The 21,918-nt window shown below is 44.7% G+C and overlaps 1 protein-coding gene across 2 annotated transcripts in view; it reads left to right on the forward strand.

Annotated features, from left to right (window-relative positions):
* LOC138265292 (cytochrome P450 2J2-like) overlaps window positions 1–21,918 on the forward strand; it is a 177,360-nt gene that overhangs the window by 6,464 nt on the left and 148,978 nt on the right. For both annotated transcript variants that reach the window (XM_069212897.1, XM_069212898.1), the window contains exon 2: window positions 3,007–3,169. In XM_069212897.1, coding sequence (XP_069068998.1) covers window positions 3,007–3,169 — 163 coding nt within the window. The remainder of the gene's footprint in view (window positions 1–3,006; window positions 3,170–21,918) is intronic.

Genomic DNA, 21,918 nt, shown 5'->3' on the forward strand with positions numbered 1-21,918 from the left:
AAAGACTACCCCTCCTTAAGCACTCCCAGGCTACTCATATTTTCATAAAATAGCTTCTTATCAATGAAGAGGAGCAAACCCGAGCATCATAAATGACAATTTCATTCAGCCAGTGCTTGGGATTTTAGATAATCAACCTGATTTCATTCACTAAATGGCAACCTAAAAAACATTATAAAAAAACAGACTTTTCACTTTATAGAGAGGGCTGCTTAAAAATGATATTCAATTATGCAAATGCGGGGACAAGAGTCTGCTGTCACTTCTCAGGTCTTCATTTGTGCATTCCCTGTGAGTCCCAAAAGGTTTCCTGCTTCTTAAATTTTAAGGACTTCTGTATAATAAAAATATTATTTAACTAGTACATCTTTTGCAGAGCGTAATTAAGGCTGGGTCTCAAACCCGCTGGGGGTGCAAAAAATGCTAAACGGTTTGTGACCCATCGTGGTACTACAGTCGACCGTAAGGACAGGCCCAAGTTTTGTCATGCCAAAGACAAGGAAACTAATGTTCTAACTAGAACCTGTCACAAAGTCACATAGATACACATCTCAGTGTGTGTAAAAATACACAGAGATAGGGAGAGGTGAAGAAAGAACTATCTCGAACCAAAATTAAATTCTTGAACACAGCGTACTGGAGATGTTTTTTTTTGTTGCTATTCCGCACTTTACCAAGAACAAGGCTCATTGAGCTATAACAGTCAAGCAAAGATCTGAGCAACCTCAGTCCTTAACCATACAGAACCACCATTCATAAACATCTCCAACGGTTAGTCTGGACAAGACATCACAAGAAACCTATCTAAGCCGTTTTATCCCGTACCTACAGATATCCATGTACTGATCAAAGCTTGGTCATTCCCAAACACCTACGAGGCAAAGTACAGATCAGAGGCTAGCCATCCTCACATAACCATTTTCATAACCATACCATGTTCATAACCATTTTCACTCTGGTCATCTCAAACACATATGTGACCAGGTACAGAACATAGTCCAGATGTATCAAGCATTTTTCCTGTCAGAAAGGGCCCGATTCGCCGAATCGGTCCATTTGTGATTTAAAAAAATGCATTTTGATATGTTTTAATCCCAAAATGCGATTTGGGAGCAAGGGCCATATGTACCAACACTTTTTCCCATAGACACAGAATGGGTAAAAACCTTTGCAACATATGGCCCCAAGTTACCAAATCGCAGTTTGGAATTGCGAATAAATACCGATTTGGAATTTGGAATGGGTGTGTTTAGGGCGTCCCTTCAAATAGTGAAAGAATCTTCATATATGGGAAAGAAACTGTGGTTTCTGTACATCTTCTGTATATTACTAAAGAAAATTTATATATCTCCTTGACCTAATTTTAGCAATTTAACAAACACGCTTTCCTTCTAGGCTTATTGGTAGAAATAGCACACCTACTACACCTGTGAATGTATACGTACCACTACATTGCCCATTTAACAACATTTTCTCATTTTGACTGCCCTCATTGTTCCTTTTACTTATTAAGGATATCTGCCACTTGTCGTACATGTTGGATTGCAAATAGCAATCAAACATCTAATAAAGCAGGCTCAGCTTTTAATTTAACCAATCAACAAAAGTGTTCAACCAGGAAAAAAATGAAAAAATAAGCAGAGCAAGACATGAATAATGCATTAACCAATCATACAAGTCAAAACCAACCTTCCGGGGTAAGACAGTACTCTCCATTCCAATGCAAATCACAGTATATTTTAAAAACAGACAGGCAGGTGTTAAAGGGGACAGCGCGGTGAAAAGGTGATCTAAAGTAAACAATTATATAAGCAAATATATTGTCCTTCTCTTAGTGAAGTGCTTGTTTGAAATGTCATAAAGTTCAAAGTTGGGTTCAAATTACCACTGGATCCATGAATCCTTCTAGGGACTATTAGTAATGAAGAGATCATTGATACCACATCAATTTTGTATTGAGTGGTGTTATGTGGAACTAAATTAACTGTTCTTTCACACTCAAGAAAACCATGCAGAGCTAAGCCAGAGTTTTAGTTTAATCCACACTAGACGGGTTTCGGCTTTGCTGGGCCACTTGAATGATCTTCTTTACTCACACCTCAGCATTTGGACGGCAATTAGTTTACATACAAAGTTGAGCCTCATCAGTGAGATCCAAACTGAGTCATGGAGCCCATCAAGCCCACCTGTCCAGTCATACTAGCTGCACTCAGGAGGCTCACTGAGAAAAAAATGGAAACAAGCATTTTCAATGCAACGGGTCTCGCATTTGCTCGAGTTGGAGCTGTTTGCATTGTAAACTCCTAAACCTAACTTTTCTTGCCACACAAATTAAAAGAAAAAAAACACAGCGCTATCGCGCTATGTAAAATGCAGCGCAATCGCGCTGCGGGGAAAATTAACAGATAAAGTAGTCGAGAAACCAGGCTCAAAACATCGAGCCTCGTATGTTTCTAGTAGTTTACCGGTGCTGTGTAGGCGGGCTAAACACTGGAAAAGGCATGATGTATGCATGCCTTTCACAAATGAAAGCAAGCAGATTTTAAAGAGCAAGCCCAGGAACCAATGAAAGAGACTGACATGACCTGGGCGTGGTTTGAAGCCCAAAGAGAGATTACTTTATGGACGGAGCACTTTGCGCTCGCCCATAAAAACAAATGAGTGGAACGCTTCAATTAACCTCAGACACAAGTAATTAGCAGCATTCCACGTGATCATTTTATCACATTGTGCCACTACATAGGTCGATATTATACCAATCAACTCAAGTCCTGCCCAGATAGGAACAGTTTAACCCACCCTCCAGGGCAATCTCCTTCTGACCTGCAACAAAAAGCGCACTGAAACCAGTTGTACTTCATCAGTGGGGTGGAGCTGGAGTTCTCTGCCACAGAAAGCACATGATGCATACTGGTTCTTACACCTGTCCTCAAGTGATATGGGTTAGTAATTTGCCTGCCTATTGTCCCCCTCTCTAACCTGCTGTCTGCTGCATTCTTTCTGTAGCTTTCAAAGACCTATGGGAACATATTTACAGTTTGGCTGGGGCAGAAGCCAGCGGTTGTGGTGAACGGATGCAGGTCTATCAGAAATGCACTAATAAAGCACTCGGAGGAACTTTCTGAACGGGCTGTACCCCCACTTTTTGAGAAGCTTTCAGGAGGCAAAGGTAAGTTTTTTTGTATACAACATTTCATTTATTCATGCAGATGCTTGAGGGAGCCCAACAAGGAACTCTGAAAGGACATGAGTGCATTAAATAAAATGAGGTCAAGAATGAGGTCAGCAACTGTAATCGCTATCAATATGTAACATGTGACGTAAAAACATGCAGTGCAGATAAATAGGTATTCAAATGTATCCCTACATGTAACTAATGGTGACCTTTGATATGCAATATGAAATTTGTGGAGCTGGGATCAGACAACAGCATCTTGTCCATACGAATGTCATCAATGTTGGTTTATTTAAAACACCAAACGTCCTCTGGACCGCAAATAATGTGTGGATTACTTACCAGTAATCTTAATTACTCTGATTTGTATCCCTCGGTCCATTGCTTGACTATATGCAGTTGGTGAGGTAATTCTCACCCTCGTCACCCCAAACAGGCACCTCTAAAAAAAAAAAAAAAAAACAGAAGCAACCCCTCCCCCATCATTATTTAAGGGGAATTGAGGCAGCAAAGCTTAACAAACATGAGAAATACTCAGTCACTTCTGGGTGCAAAAAAAAATAACAGATGTACTAAATTAGAGGACTGGACTTGGTGTATTAAACTACAATTCTGGTGAGTTCTACAGTGTTTATTATCCTCCTACAGTATGAACTATCAGAAGCTATAACCTTATCTATTCTCTCAAGAAATATTGCAAGTTTTACACAGACATTATTAATGAACAAAATAAAGATTATAGTTTAATTCCATGTAGGAAACGTGAAGGGCAGGAGTTCCAGGGTTTAAATATTTTTATAAACCAACAATTGCATGAGGGGGAGGGAACATAAGGGAGTGCTTTCTTGCTTGTCCTGGTAATGGGATGGATGGATCAGAAAGCCATAATTCTTTCTAATAACCAAAAAACTGAGCTTGTGGTCAGAGGCACTAAAACAGAGACTGAGGATATAAGATTAGCTTCAGTTTAAAGTACTGGTCTTTAAAAGTATTTGGTGGAGTAAGCAAAGTAGAGCATGGATTTAGGGATTTGATATAGGGATGTTAGGAAGAGTTTTTGACATAGAAATCTTTATTTGCAATTTTTCATTTGAACTCAAACAAGGTATAGTGTGTATTAAATAAATTAAAGGTGTAAAGATCATCACCTGAGGTACGTGGACTCATGGGATGATACAATAGGTTGTTGTATTAGAATATATAACCCTCTTGGACTTTAGGGTTCAGTGACATAAGTAACATCATCACCATTGGAGTCTTGCCTGTTATTCCAGGTCCATTCATGTTCCATGGGCTGCCTTGATCTTCTTAAACTTGTTGTCCCGGAATTCTGCATCACTGCAGGCCCGCGCTCCACCTAGCACTATGTGAAGAATTGGAAGCTCATCATGTCTGTGCTATGTCCTTTTTTAGAAATTAATAATGGAGTCCAGTAAGGAGTGTAGCGTATCTATTTGCCTGCAGTTTATATTCAATATTCAGTAAGGCACATTGTGCAGAAAGGACAATTTATTTATGTAACTTTATATAAAACATCTTACTTTTTATGCCATATTTTTGCAGTATTCTGCACCCTCATACCAAGTGTAAACAGTATGCACAGTCCCTATTACTCTGCCGGCATTTAGATGATGTGGCTGAGTTCTGAATATCGTCTACAGAACATCATGGGACACTAATATGTTAGACAGGACATCGAGGGAAAAAATATTGAAAAATAACTATGTATAGCTTTTCTATACCTATCTCCACACTTTGTACCTTGACAACATTTAAGGCACATTGTTGTGAAGTTAAGAACAGTAATTCTATACTTCCCTATATGCACTTACCTTTCGATATTTTGTGTGCCTATATTTTTGTCCACAATATTAGTGTGTGACAATATTTTGACTCGATATTTCAGGGTACACTCTACAGTCTGTGGTGTCTCATCTCTCATTATCCATAGCGGTTCCCTGGTGTAGGAAGTGTAGCGCAGAAATTAAAATGGAAGAAGCCTAAGCTACGCTGCAAAGACTATTTCCCTGGTGGCCCTGAGTGCCTCTGGCCATTCTCTCTCCCACGGTCCCAGATCATTTTTCCAAGGTGCACCTTAGCTGTGGGAATGTTTAAAAATTTGCGATATCTTGTTAGTGAGTAAAGGGTCGGTAGCAATTTTGGCTTTTAACGGACTAAATGATGGGAAATATGTCTGTTGCTTTCAAATATGGCATGAGCACATATCAAGATTGGAGATACCAGAAGATCTGGGAATTTAATAAACAAATTGCTTTCTAGAAAAAATTGTCATTGCTTTGTTAAAAAATATGCTTTTCAGGATTAAACCCCCAAGTGTGTTCCATCAGGTGAATCCGTGGAGCCTGATGACCTCTAAAATGAACAAAGATACCAACAGTGGCAGGTGTGTTGTTAGTTTCTGATGTCAACAAGTTTCCTTTCAGATTGGGAGGATGGTCCCAGTGACCTGTGGAATGTCTGGAGGTACCCTGACGCTACATAGAAAATGTGTTGAGCCTGCTCCATCAATAGCTCAGAGTTCACTAATGTAGGCATGTACCTGTCTAGTATTAAACATCCAGTCATTAATCACTGGAAGGAGTGCTTGTAGTCCTTGTAATGAAAATCTCCTAAATTCAAGTTTCTCTAATGTGAGGCCTACCTCTTCCATTGGATAGCATTTGGTTACCTTATTATATTAAATAAGTGTTAATTGTTGATTGGGAACAGGTTGTAATATCATGTTTTGACTTGTATGAGCTGTAATTAAAATTCCTGTGTGACAGTAAATTCCGATTTTAAGTCACAATTCTGAAAAAAATACTTTTAGAAAGTTGGCATGCTCTTGTTCTAACCACTTGGTACATGCTGCCAGTGTCCTGGGCCACATGACTGTGAATAGCTTAGCTGATGGGATTTGTGTATTCCCTCCAGACAATGAGATTAAAAGGGACTAGGTTTTGGCAGATGGGCCAACATGGCAGGATGCCTGGTGGAAGGCCTGTTTCCTGCCACACATCCACATCATAGGGCTGCCTTCAGAACACACACAAAGGAACCTGACACTAGTCTTTTGTCACACCAGACCTCTAAGAACATTGACAAGAGAAGGGAAGAACTTTCAGAACTAGATGTGAAAGATTCTCCCAATTCAAAACCTGGCACCAGGTATAAATAATAAACCTCTTGAACCACTCATCAGTACAATCCTGGATCTCTGAAAGACCCCAGAAGGACTGCCTTGAACCTCCCAGAGGACTACTTTGCTACTTGAGGGCTACCTTGTACCTCAGAGAACTACCCTGTTACTACCAGAATGTGTCCCTGTTGCTTGAGGCCTGCTTTGCTGCTCGAACCCAAGACTGCCAAAATGATTTTAAGGGCTAGATGGCTAGCCTCTTGTTTGACCTACAGGGGCATAAGCTCCAGAGACCTTGAACCTTGCACCTGGCCTCTGCTCTTCAGAGGTCTAATCCCCCCAAGTGGTGCCCCCTGGCCCTGTGGCTCCTGTCTAAACCTAAAGAATACAGCCTGTGGCTTAGTGCAACTGGAGATTTTCGACTTCCAAAAAGTGACAAAGTTTGAAGGTAGAAATCATCATCGCCACTTTGTCCAGTCACTCCCTGATGACAAAGGTAGCTCCTCAGACAACGTCGGCTGCCTTGCCCCACTGAACTTTACCTTCTCAGTAACTTTTTTTTCAAATATTCTTGTAAGTCCAAACGTAAGACAGGACCGGGACCAATACACCTCATGGATACAACCAATGCTCCATCTCAGTAGACCATAACATTTGACTTTTTGCGTGACCAGATATTTGCAGTTGGTGGTTTGACCTTTTAGGCACTATTTTAAACAAAAACATTAAAAATTCCTAACACAGATTCTACTAATTGGATTTAATTTGTTCTACTGTCATTTTATTTATTAAAATGTAATTATTATTTGAATTAGTTTAAATAATATTTGAAATTGGTATGGATTTTTTCTTGTGTTTTAAAAAAAAAACGTTATTACTGTTTGAGTGCTTCATAAATATTTTACACAGTGCCTCTACGTTAAGCATGATTGCCTTTGGTCCAAGCTACAAGTGGGTTAAGCACAGGTTAATTTAGTAACCTTTGTTGTTTACCCTGACGAGGACTGTGGTTGTTGCCTGAGAAGGGTTTATATGGTCCTTAACCAATTATCCAATTTCTGACTGCAAGCGCATCCATTGCTAGGTGTTCTGATTGAATTTTTGCGGATAAGACATATTCCTTTCACATATATGTTCTTGGGCACTGTTATTCAATCTACTCTGTAACTTATTGATAGAATATTGAGATGTCATACTATCGTTAGAGTCCTTTCCTCTAACTGAAAACAGATTGACTTTATCCCAGTAAGTGCAAAGGCTGGAACAAGTAATTTAAAGTCAGCATTGTTATTAGTCCCAGTTTCTTCAGGTCCTACAAGTATACAAGTAAGTCTTCTGCTCACAGAGAGATTCCATTTATCAGTCCGGTGTCACATTTAAAACTGTTAAGTCATTGTGCATCCTGATAGTGGCTGCCAGAGGTTCACTGCCCTCTCAAAAAGAAGGAGTGATATGCAGTGTTCCTGGCGTGTCACATGTGCAATGGAAAAGGTTGTGCCAAATCCCATTGACCAATACTTGTGCCATAGGTTCAGTGTATAAGAGTCTGGCATATTCACTAGAAGTTGAGCCATATCTCACGCTCTACAGGAGAGTTAACAGGTATGTTCAACAAAACAAAAAAACTTTCCTAAATCTACTTCAAAAGCAATTGCTGATTCTGACAATTCAGGTGCAAGAGAAATAGCATTGAAAAGTCTTTGAATGTTGTGTCTAGATGACCTGTTCGGCATAAAGGCACTTTAGTCCTAGTGAGCAAGTGTTTCGGTAACTGTTACTAGGCACCTCACTAAGACTTTTGATAAAATTGTTGCTTCAACATCCTTCAAAAAAACGGGAAGCAAGAGTCACCTTTATCGTGGATTCTGCCAGTCTTTGGAGTCACCCTGATTACTGCCTCTCTAATGTCTTCTACAGCTCACTGGTTTCGCTAGCCACATGGAATATTTCTAACAAGTGAGGGGTCAAGCAAAAGGCATTTGCTTTTTAGGGTTCAATTTGAAGTCAGTTTTCCTGGGGTCTTGACAGATCAATCAGTTTAACTGTCATTTCCTGGTTAAGGCACTCATTTTTTGGCTTATTCAGCAAATGACGTGACATTTATTTTTGGAGAGCAGATCAAGGGACAATGGGTCCAAGATGATACAATACACTGTAAAGTTGAGCAAATTCCTGTGCTATCTCTCCCTGAGCCCCAAACCCCTGACCAGTACACTTTAGATCATTAACAACTGCCCTTGGTTGGTTATTTCCTTTTCTTAGCTAATATGTCAATGTACCTGTGTTGGTGCCTCGGCCATAAACTCTACTTTGAGATGCAAGGGTAGCCCTCTGTGCTTCATGTAGACCCACCCCCAGGTTACAACTTGGCAATATTCTGTTTATAATGTAGTAATGTAGTGTAGTAGCTCCATAGCAGTTTCTCTGTGTCAGTTTTCAAAATGTAGTATTGTTTGTTCAATCCTCCTGATGGCATGTGTCCTAGTTATTTTAAGCTGTGTGATAAATGTTATCGCTTTACCCCTAACCACAGGTTTCATGGCTTCCCACAGGAGTACCCAGTAGCCCTGCCCCAAACCATTGTTGAACTGAAAGTATTTTGTTGTTCCATTAGTTATGGCTTGTCACATATCTGGATTTAAAACTAATCTGATGTTTAGCAGTCAGATTCCTAGCCTACTGGTGGTTCCTACACATAGACATACTGATTTAGGCATCTTCGGAAAGACTTTGGGTAGGAATTCCACTTTTGGTCTAACTGTCCATCAGCTAAAAGGAAAAGGAAATTACAAATATCTGAAAAGGATTTATGTGTTTTCTGAGCAGATTCTGAAGCTTTTGTTGGTGAGGATATTATTTAGGTCAGACATTTCAAAAAGGATAAAGTTGACACAGAGTTGGCCAGGTGGATAGAACCTGTCTCTCCTGTGATTAAATGTGGATGTGTATCTGTGACTTGGTTCATGACCATGTTAGAATCTCCCCATGATCATTATGGCTTCTATCAGTAACTAGTTGTGTGTATAAATGAAATCTGTCAAATGTGGTGGTGGTGGGAAAATGGTTAAGCATGTTTTTTTGTCCTGGACATCATTATATGACATCCAATCATGTCATTTAGAGGTCTTCAGGTGTCACAGCCATAAAACTTGTCAATTTGCTACTCCTAGACTTAGGGGTGGCAGATTTGGTGACCCTGTGGGTGTCAGGGGTGCACCCTTCCTTTATCCTTTATGTTATTCGGTGCTCAGTGTTATCAGTGTGTTGTTATTAACTATTATTCTAATAAAAATGGAACAAGAGGAGTTGAAAGAGGACGTTTGCTGCCAGCTGAGGTACAGCAAACAAAATGCTCCTACTTTTTTGCGTGTGCATGCGTGCAGGTGAGAGTGTGTTTGTGTGAGAGAGAGACTATGGCCCTCATTCTGACCCTGGCGGTCTTTGACCGCCAGGGCGGAGGACCGCGGGAGCACCGCCGACAAGCCGGCGGTGCTTCAATGGGGATTCCGACCGCGGCGGTAAAGCCGCGGTCGGACCGGCACCACTGGCGGGGTCCCGCCAGTGTACCGCGGCCCCATTGAATCCTCCGCGGCGGCGCAGCTTGCTGCACCGCCGCGGGGATTCTGACCCCCCCTACCGCCATCCAGATCCCGGCGGTCGGACCGCCGAGATCCGGATGGCGGTAGGGGGGGTCGCGGGGCCCCTGGGGGCCCCTGCAGTGCCCATGCCACTGGCATGGGCATTGCAGGGGCCCCCGTAAGAGGGCCCCTAAATGTATTTCACTGTCTGCTGCGCAGACAGTGAAATACGCGACGGGTGCAACTGCACCCGTCGCACAGCTTCCACTCCGCCGGCTCGATTCCGAGCCGGCTTCATCGTGGAAGCCTCTTTCCCGCTGGGCTGGCTGGCGGTCTGAAGGAGACCGCCCGCCAGCCCAGCGGGAAAGTCAGAATTACCGCCGCGGTCTTTCGACCGCGGAACGGTAACCTGACGGCGGGACTTTGGCGGGCGGCCTCCGCCGCCCGCCAAGGTCAGAATGAGGGCCTATGTGTGTGAGCATGTGTGTCTGTTAGTGAAAATTGCATGAGTGAGAGCGACAGTAAGTAATGATAAACAATGGGCTTGATGTCAGTAAGTGGGCATGAGTGACTCAGAGCAATTGAGAAAAAGTGAGTGAGAGTTAGAGTGACTCCAGATGAGAATCAGCAAAAATGAATGAGTCAAAATTAATTTCAGGGAGTGTCACATTTCAGTGGGAATGAGTGCCTGTGAGTGAATAACTAAGTGAAAATAAGTGATTCAGAGTGAGAATAAGTGAGAATGAGTGAGCGAGCATACCAGTGGGTTGAAGTAAGTGTGAGTGAGAACATACAAGTGAGTCATAGTTAGAGTGAATGTGAATTAGTGAGAATGATTGACAGCAAAGGTAAGTGCAAGAGAATGATTTTTTCTTCATTCTGACTTTTATTCTCCCAAGTATTCTTTCCTTCCTTCTTTTCATTTTCAACATTACATTGATTGCCTCTTTGGGGCTGGACTAGTCAAGTCGATCATGGCACCATTGTGGTTCGATGGGGGCAAGCATAATTTCCCAGCTGCGGTTTTATCTGCCACTCCTTTCAGAATTGATACTTTACTCACTAGCCTGTGATCACATTATTTTTCTATAAGAACATCGGCAACAAAGATCATGTTATTTACTTTTCACAAAACTAATAAAAGAGGCTATGAAATATTGTTTGGCTGTAAATGACATTCTTTGAAAGGCTGTTTTTTAAGTGAGAACTAAGGATAGTATATACATTTTCATCAATCGGTAAGTCATGAATTACTCAACTACTTCAGTCCTCTTTACAAATGAAACCTAGGTTGGAAGGCTCTTTCTGCTGGTTTTTAAGAAAGAGTTGAAACTGCAAGCAGGACAATGTCACTGGTTAATCCTCTGGTATTATCTTTTCGAAAGCTATGTGATGAACTGATAACTAAGCAGAGAGATACCCATATTAGAGACCCACCTTAGCTGCTGATTTTCCATGGTGACATTCCAGATGGTTCTTCTAGACCACGGGAGGAAATCAAGCATGCACTTGGCACTTGCAGACAAGTATGGTCACATTGCTTTGTAATCACCAGTGAACTTGCCAGCAGATGGAAACAGTGCCATGTTTGTCTGTTTTGTTCCAGTATGGGTCCTCCAAGTAAATGGTGGTTCCAGACAGGAAGAATGCAGTCAAAGGCAATGCCAGGGAAAAGTGGTGGGGCGAAGGGTGGGGAGTCGACAAGAGGAAAATAAAACAAACAGGATGAACTTACCTGCATCCTAACAGATCGGCACTCTTCTGCTCGTCTGGCTCCACTACAGGCACAGGCTCCCTGGCTACCCTGTGGCAAATGAATTCTAACGCAGCTCTCATGCTGCTGGCAGCATGAGAGCAGCATCAGGATTGGCCTGAGTGCTCTTGATTTCTGTTCCTAGACAGACTGGGAGCCTGTGCCTGCTGTCTCCAACCCGGCAACACTGCTCAGGTTGGACACATCTCAGTGCGTATGTATGTTTGGCCATCCTGAGACGGCCAATCAAACCCACATGCCCACTGACAACAGTACACACCACCGCCCCTCGTGCCTGTGATCACGATGACCCATGCCCAAGGCTCAGCCAGTGACAAAAAAGAAAATCATAATGAGCCTAGTTTATTATCATTTTAGTTTTCAAGTTTTGCCTCCACTTGCACGGGGTGCTGCTCCTGCACCTTAACGGAGGAGCCGCGCCTGAAGAGTGCACGAATGTCCTTCCCACTAGTGTTAGAACAAACCTCCAAATTCACATACATCAGTTTTTTCCCCCAAGGACTGAAAACTGCTTTGCCATTAAAGATTGTATTTTTATTGAAGTCGGCACAGCCATAAAGGTGGAACCCACTTTGATGGAATAAACGTGTCACCCGGGCACAGAAACAGAACCTAATGATCTGCCACTTCTGGGCCGGCTTAACTCATAAGTAGTAAAAAATATCCCTTCAAATAAGCACACCCCTGTTAAGATAGAAATAACGCAAGATCCAGAGAAAGACACTCATGAAAGATAAAATGTATTGTAAGCAATTTTACACTGATTTGTCTCCTTCCAATATATCTGTAAGTATTGGTTAACTTTGTTTTCATTTGTTCACAATACCTAAGTGCATTGGAATGCAAACTGGTTTAGTACATAGGTGTTGATTCACCAAAATGCTAGGAGAAGTGGAAGTGGCATCACACATTTTTTTTATCTTAGTGACTACACAGGAAGTGATATCATATGACCTTTCACCCTGCGTGTCCCCAGAAAGTGGTGTGACATGACCTTACCCTTGATACATCACAGTCATTGACATTGTTGAAATTCCATAATAACTACATGATTAATAAGACACAACACAGACAAATGTCCATTTTAGATACCACCTCTCTTAGGGCGGTAAAATTATCTTTCAAACACTTGCCCTGAATTATATTGAGCCAGGCCTCTTTTGTACATGGAAATCTTTCACATTAAATTTGCTGAAACGTCATGGGCTCTAAAAGGGCACTCATTCATATTCATGTCCTTTCATTGTGTGCCACACCAATGAAACCTGGCACTCCAGAACAGTTCACCCCATTGTTTTCAAAATGTGCTATGGATCCCCCCCATATATCCAAAAATTACCTCCAGAGTGGGAGGGTCAGTTTTCTATCGTGGTTGCGTCTCATATGCCATCATTAGTGCCTCCATAAGCTAACAATTACATACAAAATGCCACAGTCAGAGTTTTGTTATTAATGCCATCTCTATACCGTTGGTTACCCCCATGTCAAGATTATCTATAGCATATCAGGGTAAATCTTTTGTCATGGTTGCCCCCCTCCCATATGCCATACTTTTCCTTACATATGCTAAAATTACCTCTAATGAGCGAACAGCATTTTGCCAAGAGGGTCCCTTGTGCAAAGAATTTCCTCTAGCCTGCCTACGCAAGCATTTTTTCATTGGTGTCCAGTATGCCGTGAGTTGTCTACCGTATGCCATTACCATTACCTAACCAGAGGTGCCCTTTACCCAAGTATTGCCTCGATTATGCCAGTGCCAGTATTTTTCCCTGGATGCCTGTCATGCTAGCAATTGTCTCCTGCATGCCAGCGCAGTATTTTGCCCAACTAACAGCAGCCTCACAAAACATAACATCTTCTCACTCATGCGCACTTATATTCACGCACTCACACTCTTTCTCACTTACACTCCCTCATTCATTCTCACTGACATACATTCATTCATATGTCACTCAATCTCTTACACTAAAATGTATTTTGTTCAGTTTTACTGATTTTTTACTCATTTCTCTTCTGACTCAATCCAATTTACACTCATGTGCACACACTCTCTGAATAACTCACTCATTCCCACTCATTCAGTCACACTCACTATCACTCACATTCACTTTCTCACTCACTCATACTTTCTGACTTTTTGCCCTCACTCTTATCACCCATCTTCCTTCACTCTGATTCACTCCTTTTCACTCACTCATTTTCATTTACTCTCATTCACAATGCCACATATCATCCCTTGTCATTCTCACATATGCACTCTTGCTCGCTTCTAATTGTCACTCATTCTCACTCACTCTCACTTACTGACAGTCTCACTCATTACCTGTCACTGACTCTCACTCACTACATGTCACTGACTATCACACACACACTCACACAGAGATGCACTCACAAAAACACTCTCACATGGAAACATGCAAACAACATACATTTAAGAAAAATTACTTACATCATCCTTCAATGGCATTCTCACTCCGGCTATTGGTGTTCCATGTTTTTATTACATTAATAATGAAAAACAGAGACTATTAACGAAGGGTGTAACAAAAAAATGGGCAGAAAACAAGGGCACTCATTTTGCTGTCTCCGAGGATGAGGGTTGCAAAGGCAATGCAACTGCGACCCCAGGTGGCTCCTCAATGATGTCCATGGTTTAGAATGTGATTTAAATTTTGGCAGATGGGTTACTCCATCACACATGTGATGGATATCCCGTCTACCATTTAGTGCATCATATCTTATGACACTTGTAAATAAAGTGTACAGGATATCTGTTAAATTCGTGCTGACGTGCCAAGTCTCTGAAACTCTTAATCAGGCCCTTAGTCCTTTATTAAATTAATTTTTGGATGGAATGGTGGAGGACACAAAACTACCATGTTTGAAACAAAACATACACAAGTCACGGTGCAATACACCTAGTCACGTTTAAAAGGGGAAACACAGCACACATGAGCACAGCACAGGAAGGAATATCTACGTGCATTAAAATGCACATGATTTTTAATTTTGAATAGTGCTTACTGTCAACTGAAGCATGTCGAGGCAGGGGAGGCTCCTCCATTAGTATGGAGGAGCGTCACCCCTCCACGCACGCCAGCTGCACCAGCTGCAAAACCTTTAAAAGAAAAGGATAATAAACTTTGTTTATTATCGTTTTCTTTGAAAGGAGTGGGGCCACGGGGGTGACGAGCAGTGAGGGGGAGTGCTCAGCACTCCCTCTCAGAGAGCATGTGTGTTTGGTCGCTGTCTCGGGCCGGCCACACACATGCGCAGTAGGCTCTTTCCAGCCCAGCAACACAGTTGCCAGGCTGGAGAGAGCCTGCACAGGCTCCCAGTCTGCCTGGAAGTGCCTTGGCTGGGTGCTGCCAGCCAATCCTAATGCTGCTCTGAGCAGCGTCAGGATTGGCCGCAGGGCAGGCTGGGAGCCTATGCCTGCAGTGACAGAGACGGAGGAGTGGAGTAGGGCTTGGGGTTAAGATAAGTACTTTTTAAAATTATTTTGAATTTTAGTTTAATTCCCCCCGCGCAGCCCCACACCTTCTGCTGCTCCTGCATCGAGGCCTTCTCAAATTTACAGTTGTAAAATGATTTTTCCATGATGAAACAATTTGACAAAGTGGGCGTTCAAAATCACACATTTTGCAATACAGTTACAAGTTTACCTATCCTTATCAATTTCTACTAAGTAGCTATAATGGAGAACCACATTTGTATTCTCATTCATTGTGCACCCCAAAGCTTCTCCAAACATTTTTAGCACTTTCAACAATTATGGACACCAATTAATGTTTGAAGGGGACTGGAAATCCTTTAGTTGCTCCAAAAGCGGTGCAGAGTCCACTGGCTGAATTTCCTCCACAATACTATCACTATGATGGAGGTAATTCAGTCTGGTGATTGATTCTGCTTCTGTTCTAAAATTCCCTCCAGAAAATTGAAGGACTCTCAGTTCCCTCTCAAGGCTTAGGGCCTGATGTCCTTTGCCCTTTGTGAATTGAGGGATGTGCAGTTTGCACACAGACTGGTTCGCAGATAGAAATAGAATTTGCAATGCAAGTCATGTAACTCATTTGAAAATGCCCACTCACAGGTGATCTCAAAACGACCTTCCTGCTCAGTATTTATTAATCAGCTCACAATTTGCAACACCTTGTGACTGGCTGTGATTGCAGGGATTGAGGCCAGGAAGGAACGGCAAACCCCCATCTCTTCATTTATATTCTCAAATTAGAAACTTTTTTTTTTTAAAGAAACCTGTTTCCAATAGACGGCTAGGTGCTGCTTTAAAAAAGATGCTTTTTGTTTGAGACATTGGATAACTTCCTCCTCCCCCCAAAGATGCTAACATAATTCCAAAATGGGATTATTCTTTTTTGAATCAATATCCATCATCTAGGGAGTCGGCAACGGATCAGAGTTTTGCACCAGCAGTTGTAGTCCCAACCCAATGATAGATTCAAGTGAGACTCCAAATAGGACGGGAGGGTCACACCTTTTAATGCTACTGATTTGCAATTTGTATTGGACCATAAACATCCTTGTACGAGTCAGAAAGACTTTTCGGGACTTGTAAAAGGGGTTTGATACATTGTAATGCCGTGTTTTGTAGTCACAAACCCTGTGTTTTGCAAACCTTGGACTTTGTCACTGCGAAACCCATTTGTACATAATGCCCTGTCTTTTGTGTTGCCTAAATCAAATGGAACTATCAGAAACCTTCTATTTATAGTAAGGTGAGCTCTTCGATTCCTATATATTAAAGGGAATAATTGTAAAACCATTTGTAATTTTGCTGCAGAGTCACTGAAGTAGGAAGGGTGTCTCCCAGCCACACGCCTTTGCTAATGTAGGGTGACATCACTCCAGAGGAACTGAGCATGTTAATACAGAGGCATGGTCAATGATGCACAAATAATAGGTGTGTGAATGTACACTGGGCTCATGCTCCTGGAGACACCCACCCATTATGTATCAGTTTTACATGCAGCCTATTAATGGTTGCCTAACTGCCCAGTATCTCTCTTGAACAACAAGTATCTCTCTTGAACAACAGGTTCTTCTCACAGTCTGCATAGGTAGTGTTTGGCTACCACTGTGCCTGATGTTAGAGTGTAACTGGCCTAGAGGATGGATGGGTGTATCCCTAGAGAAGTGTTCTGAGGAGAACTACAAAAGCTGAACCAGAGGCTACCTCCCCAGCGCAGGAGGGTGAAGCCTAACCATGTACTACTGCACTTTACCACCCCTGGAGATCAACATGACCTAATTGTGAACATGCCTCACTCTCCTTGTTGTTTTTTCCTACGTAGTTAGACTTTTTGCACAAGGCCCTGCCCAACACAATTTGCAGTTCTAGATGTATACATACAACACACATATTCACATCAGAACGCGAACGCCTTGAACGCAGGAACACATTTTCAGTGTACCTGGATGAAGGATGGTAAGGTTTACTTCAAGAAGTAAACAATGGAGATCATGGTGATGTCAAGGACTAGGATTGGCCCAAATACATTTTTAGTAAGTTAAGAACCTATTTGTAGCTAACTGACCATGTGCAAAACGCAAACATGTAGTTAATTTTGGAATGTCCTGTTATTGCTGCAGGTAAAGTCTGAACTGAAACACAGCACTACTCTAGTTCAATTATGATTCATCTTATTTAACTTAGTACAGATCGAACATACAAAAAGAACTAGAACTTTTTTCGAAGATCCATAATCAGGCTGGTAGAACGTATCTCTATCTGGCACATGGAGGAGAAATAATAGTGAGCCAATGACCAAATCAATTATGCACAACCTGCAACAACTTTAGGGGAATTTCTCAAAGCACTTTCAGAAACAGGCTGATCATGTGACCTAAGTTAAAAATGAACAAGTTCAAGTGTAAAGGGTATAACTTAAAATGAATAAGAAAAAGGATAAAGGGACTAACTTAAAAATAAATAGGCACAAGGGCAAAGTGAATGACTTTAAAATGAATAGATACAAGGGTGCAGGCAATGACTTAAAAAATAATAGGCACAAGGTGAAAGGAATACTTTACTATGAATAAGTACAAGCATAAAGGGAATAACTAAAAAAGGAATAAGTACAAGGGTAAAGAGAATAACCTAAAATGAAGAAGTACAAGTATAAAGGGAGTCTCTATCAGGCCACAAAGATATGAATCTTGGGCCAGATGTAGGTAGCCGTTTGCATGGTGCAAACTGCGAAAATCGCAGTTTGCGCCATGCAAACAGCCTAACACGATGCTCATTCACAAAGGGGTGGTCCCTTCCTATTTGCGACTCGCATCGCAATTTAGAATTGCTTTGTGACTGCGAATGCGGTCGCAAAGCAACTCGTAGTTACCACCAGTGCCACACTGGTGGTAACTCAATCAATCAATCAATCAATCACTGCATTTGTAAAGCGCGCTACATACCCGCAAGGGTCTCAAGGCGCTGGGGAGGGGGGTGCTACTGGTCGAAGAGCGAGGTCTTGAGGAGTCTTCTGAAGGCCAGCAGGTCCTGGGTCTGTCGTAGGATGGTGGGGAGAGTGTTCCAGGTCTTGGCGGCGAGGTAGGAGAAGGATCTGCCGCCGGCGGTGGTTTTTCGGATGCGGGGGACTGTGGCGAGGGTGAGGTTGGCTGAGCGGAGGCTTCGGGTGGGGGTGTGGAAGCTGAGTCGGTTGTTGAGGTAGGTGGGTCCGGTGTTGTGCAGTGCTTTGTGTGCGTGGATCAGGAGCTTGAAGGTGATCCTTTTGTTGATGGGGAGCCAGTGCAGGCCTCTCAGGTGGAGTGTGATGTGGCTGTGGCGGGGGACATCGAGGATGAGTCGGGCCGAGGCGTTCTGGATGCGTTGGAGTCGTCTCAGGAGCTTGTTTGTAGTTCCTGAGTAGAGGGCGGTCCCGTAGTCGAGTCTGTTGGTAATGAGGGCCTGGGTAACGGTTTTTCTTGTGTCGAGGGGGATCCATTTGAAGATCCTGCGGAGCATACGGAGGGTGTTGAAGCAGGACGCGGAGATGGCGTTGACTTGCCTGGTCATGGAGAGAGTGGAGTCGAGGATGACCCCCAGGTTGCGTGCGTGGTCCGTGGGTTCCGGGGCTGTGCCTAGTGACGTGGGCCACCAAGAGTCGTCCCAGGCTGATGGGGTGGGTCCGAGAATGAGGACCTCCGTCTTGTCTGAGTTCAGCTTCAGTCTGCTGTCCTTCATCCAGTCAGCTATGGCCTTCATTCCTCGGTGGAGGTTAGCTTTGGCGGTGTCGGGATCTTCGGTGAGGGATATGATCAGCTGGGTGTCGTCGGCGTAGGAGATGATGTTGAGGTTGTGTTGTCGTGCGACGTAGGCGAGGGGGGCCATGTAGATATTGAACAGTGTTGGGCTGAGGGAGGATCCCTGTGGGACGCCGCAGATGATCTCAGTGGTTTTGGAGCAGAAGGGTGAGAGGCGGACGCTCTGGGTTCTGCCGGAGAGGAAGGATGTGGTCCAGGACAGGGCCTTCTCTTGGATACCGGCGTCATGGAGGCGTGCTGATAGGGTGCGGTGGCAGACCGTGTCAAAGGCTGCTGATAGGTCCAGGAGGATGAGGGCGGCTGTTTCTCCTTTGTCCATCAGGGTCCGGATGTCGTCAGTGGCGGCGATGAGGGCGGTCTCGGTGCTGTGGTTACTGCGAAAACCAGATTGGGACGGGTCCAGGATGTTGTTGACTTCGAGGTAGCGGGTCAGCTGTTTGTTGACAATCTTCTTGGTCACTTTTGCCGGGAAAGGGAGCAGGGAGATGGGACGGAAGTTCTTGAGGTCCTTGGGGTCCGCCTTGGGCTTCTTCAGAAGGGCGTTGATCTCGGCGTGCTTCCAGCTTTCTGGGAAGGTTGCTGTCTCGAAGGAACAGTTGATTGTTTTCCGGAGGTGGGGCGCGATGGCTGCGCTGGCTTTGTTGAAGACGTAGTGAGGGCAGGGGTCCGATGGGGATCCGGAGTGGATGGAGTTCATGGTTTTGATGGTGTCTTCGTCGCTGACGCTGGACCAGACGGTCAGGCGACTGGTGCGAGTGGTAGTCGCAGGGGTGGTTGACTCGGTGGTGGGTGAGGGGGGGTCGGGGTTGAAGCTGTTGTGGATGTCGGTGATCTTGCGGTGGAAGAAGGTGGCCAGGGAGTCGCACAGGTCTTGAGATGGCGGGATGTCATTGGTGATGGAGCTGGGGTTGGAGAGTTCTTTCATGATGCTGAAGAGCTCTTTGGTGTTGTGTGCGTTGTTGTCTAGGCGGTCCTTGAAGGCGGTCTTCTTGGCGGTCCTGATGAGTTGGTGATGTCTGCGGGTGGCGCTCTTGAGGGCTGTGTGGTTGTCTGGTGTTTGGTCGTGGAGCCATGTCTTCTCCAGCTTCCGACAGGTGTACTTGGACATCCGGAGGTCCTCGGTGAACCAGGCGGCTTTCTTGTTGGTGTGGTTGGTTGTAAATGTCTTGAGAGGGGCGAGGGTGTTGGTGCAGTCGTTGATCCACTGTGTGAGGTTGGTCGCGGCAGTGTCTGGGTCGGTGGGGTCGGTGGGTGGTCTCAGGGCGAGGGCGGTAGTCAGTTGGTCCCCGGTGACCTTGCCCCAGCAGCGGCGTGGTAGCTGTTGGGTGCGGTGGTGTGTGGTGGGTTTTCTGAAGGTGAAGTGGACGCATCTGTGGTCGGTCCAGTGTGGTTCGGTGGTGTGGTTGAGGGAGACGTGGGGGCTTGCGGAGAAGATGGGGTCAAGCGTGTGTCCAGCGGCGTGAGTGGGTGTCGTTACTAGCTGTTTGAGTCCGAGGTTGGCGAGGTTGTCAATCAGGGCGGTGGAGTTGGCGTCGTTGTTGTTCTCGAGGTGGAAGTTCAGGTCCCCGAGGAGGATGTAGTCCGTGGAAGCGAGGGCGTGGGTGCTGATGAGGTCAGCGATGGTGTCACTGAACTGTGGGCGGGGTCCGGGAGGTCTGTAGATGAGAGTTCCTCTGAGGGTGGTGTTGGGGTCGGTGTGGATCTGGAAGTGCATGTGCTCGGCGGTGGTGAGGGTGTCATCGGTGTTCGTTGAGATTTTGATGGAGTCTTTGTGGATGATGGCGATTCCTCCTCCCACTCCGTTGGTGCGGTCTCTGCGGGAGATCTTGTAGCCCTGTGGGATGGCTATGGCAATGTCTGGTGCTGAGGTTGCATTCAGCCAGGTCTCCGTCAGGAAGGCGACGTCAGGGGCAGTGGAGTCTAGGAGGTCCCAAAGTTCGATGGCGTGCTTGCGAGCGGAGAGAGCGTTGAGGAGGATGCAGCGGAGGTGGTTGGGTTCTCTGGCTGGTGGTGTGGAGGGTTGGATGCTGGTGAATCTGCAGTTCCGGCAGGTGAAAGGCCCCTGGGTGCGTTTCGGGGTGGCCCGGTAGCAGGGGTGGTCTTGTCTGGTGTTGAGTGCATGGAGGGTGGTTGCGTCGTAGTGCAGTCTGGCGTTGCGGGGGGTGCGGGTTCCAGGGGTTCTGGTGCTGGGTGTGGTCCAGACGCGGACGGGCGCGGACGGGCGCAGACGGGCTTGCCTTAGGTGCGCCAGCGGCGCGCCCGCTTCGCGGCCTCCATATGAGGGCAGAGGGAGGGAGGAGCAGCTGGGAGGTGGGAGCGGGGCGGCCAATGGGAGTGAAGGGGGCGGGGCAGCAGGGGCTCAGCAGCAAGGGAAAAACCCGGGGAAAACCCAGGGGAAAACCCGGGGGAAAAACGGCGGGAAAAGACGGCGGGAGAGGGACAACAGAGCACAGGGGTACAGAAAGCAAAACACAGGGCACAGAATGGAAAAAACAAGTCGCACAGAAGCACAAGCTCAGGGGAATAGAAAAAAGGGAGCGAGTAGTCAGGCGGCAAAAGTGGCAACGGAGGTTCAACCCACAGGGGGCTGCGTGGCAGATGGGGGGAGCGACCTGCCATGGTAACTCTTTCGCAAAAGGGAAGGGGCCCCATGGGACCCCTTCCCCTTTGTGAATGTCGACAAAAATATTTTTTCAGAGCAGGCAGTGGTCCTGTGGAGCAGATAAAGCAAAAGCCTTCAGGGATTTTGAAAAACAGTTGTATACAGCTAAACCTCCTGAGGCGGCTAATCCACTCAAATACCTACAAGAAGTTAATCTTCCCCAGGTAACAGAAGATCAAAATGAGGCTTTAAGCAGCCCGTTTCAGGAGGAAGAGGTTCAGGCAGACATTTGACCCTTAAACTCCATAAACCACTTGGGTGGGATGGTTTCATGGCACAATTCTATAAAATGTTTAGCTTTCATCTGAA

The sequence above is a fragment of the Pleurodeles waltl genome, chromosome 11, assembly GCF_031143425.1.
Source record: "Pleurodeles waltl isolate 20211129_DDA chromosome 11, aPleWal1.hap1.20221129, whole genome shotgun sequence".
NCBI lineage: Eukaryota > Metazoa > Chordata > Amphibia > Caudata > Salamandridae > Pleurodeles > Pleurodeles waltl.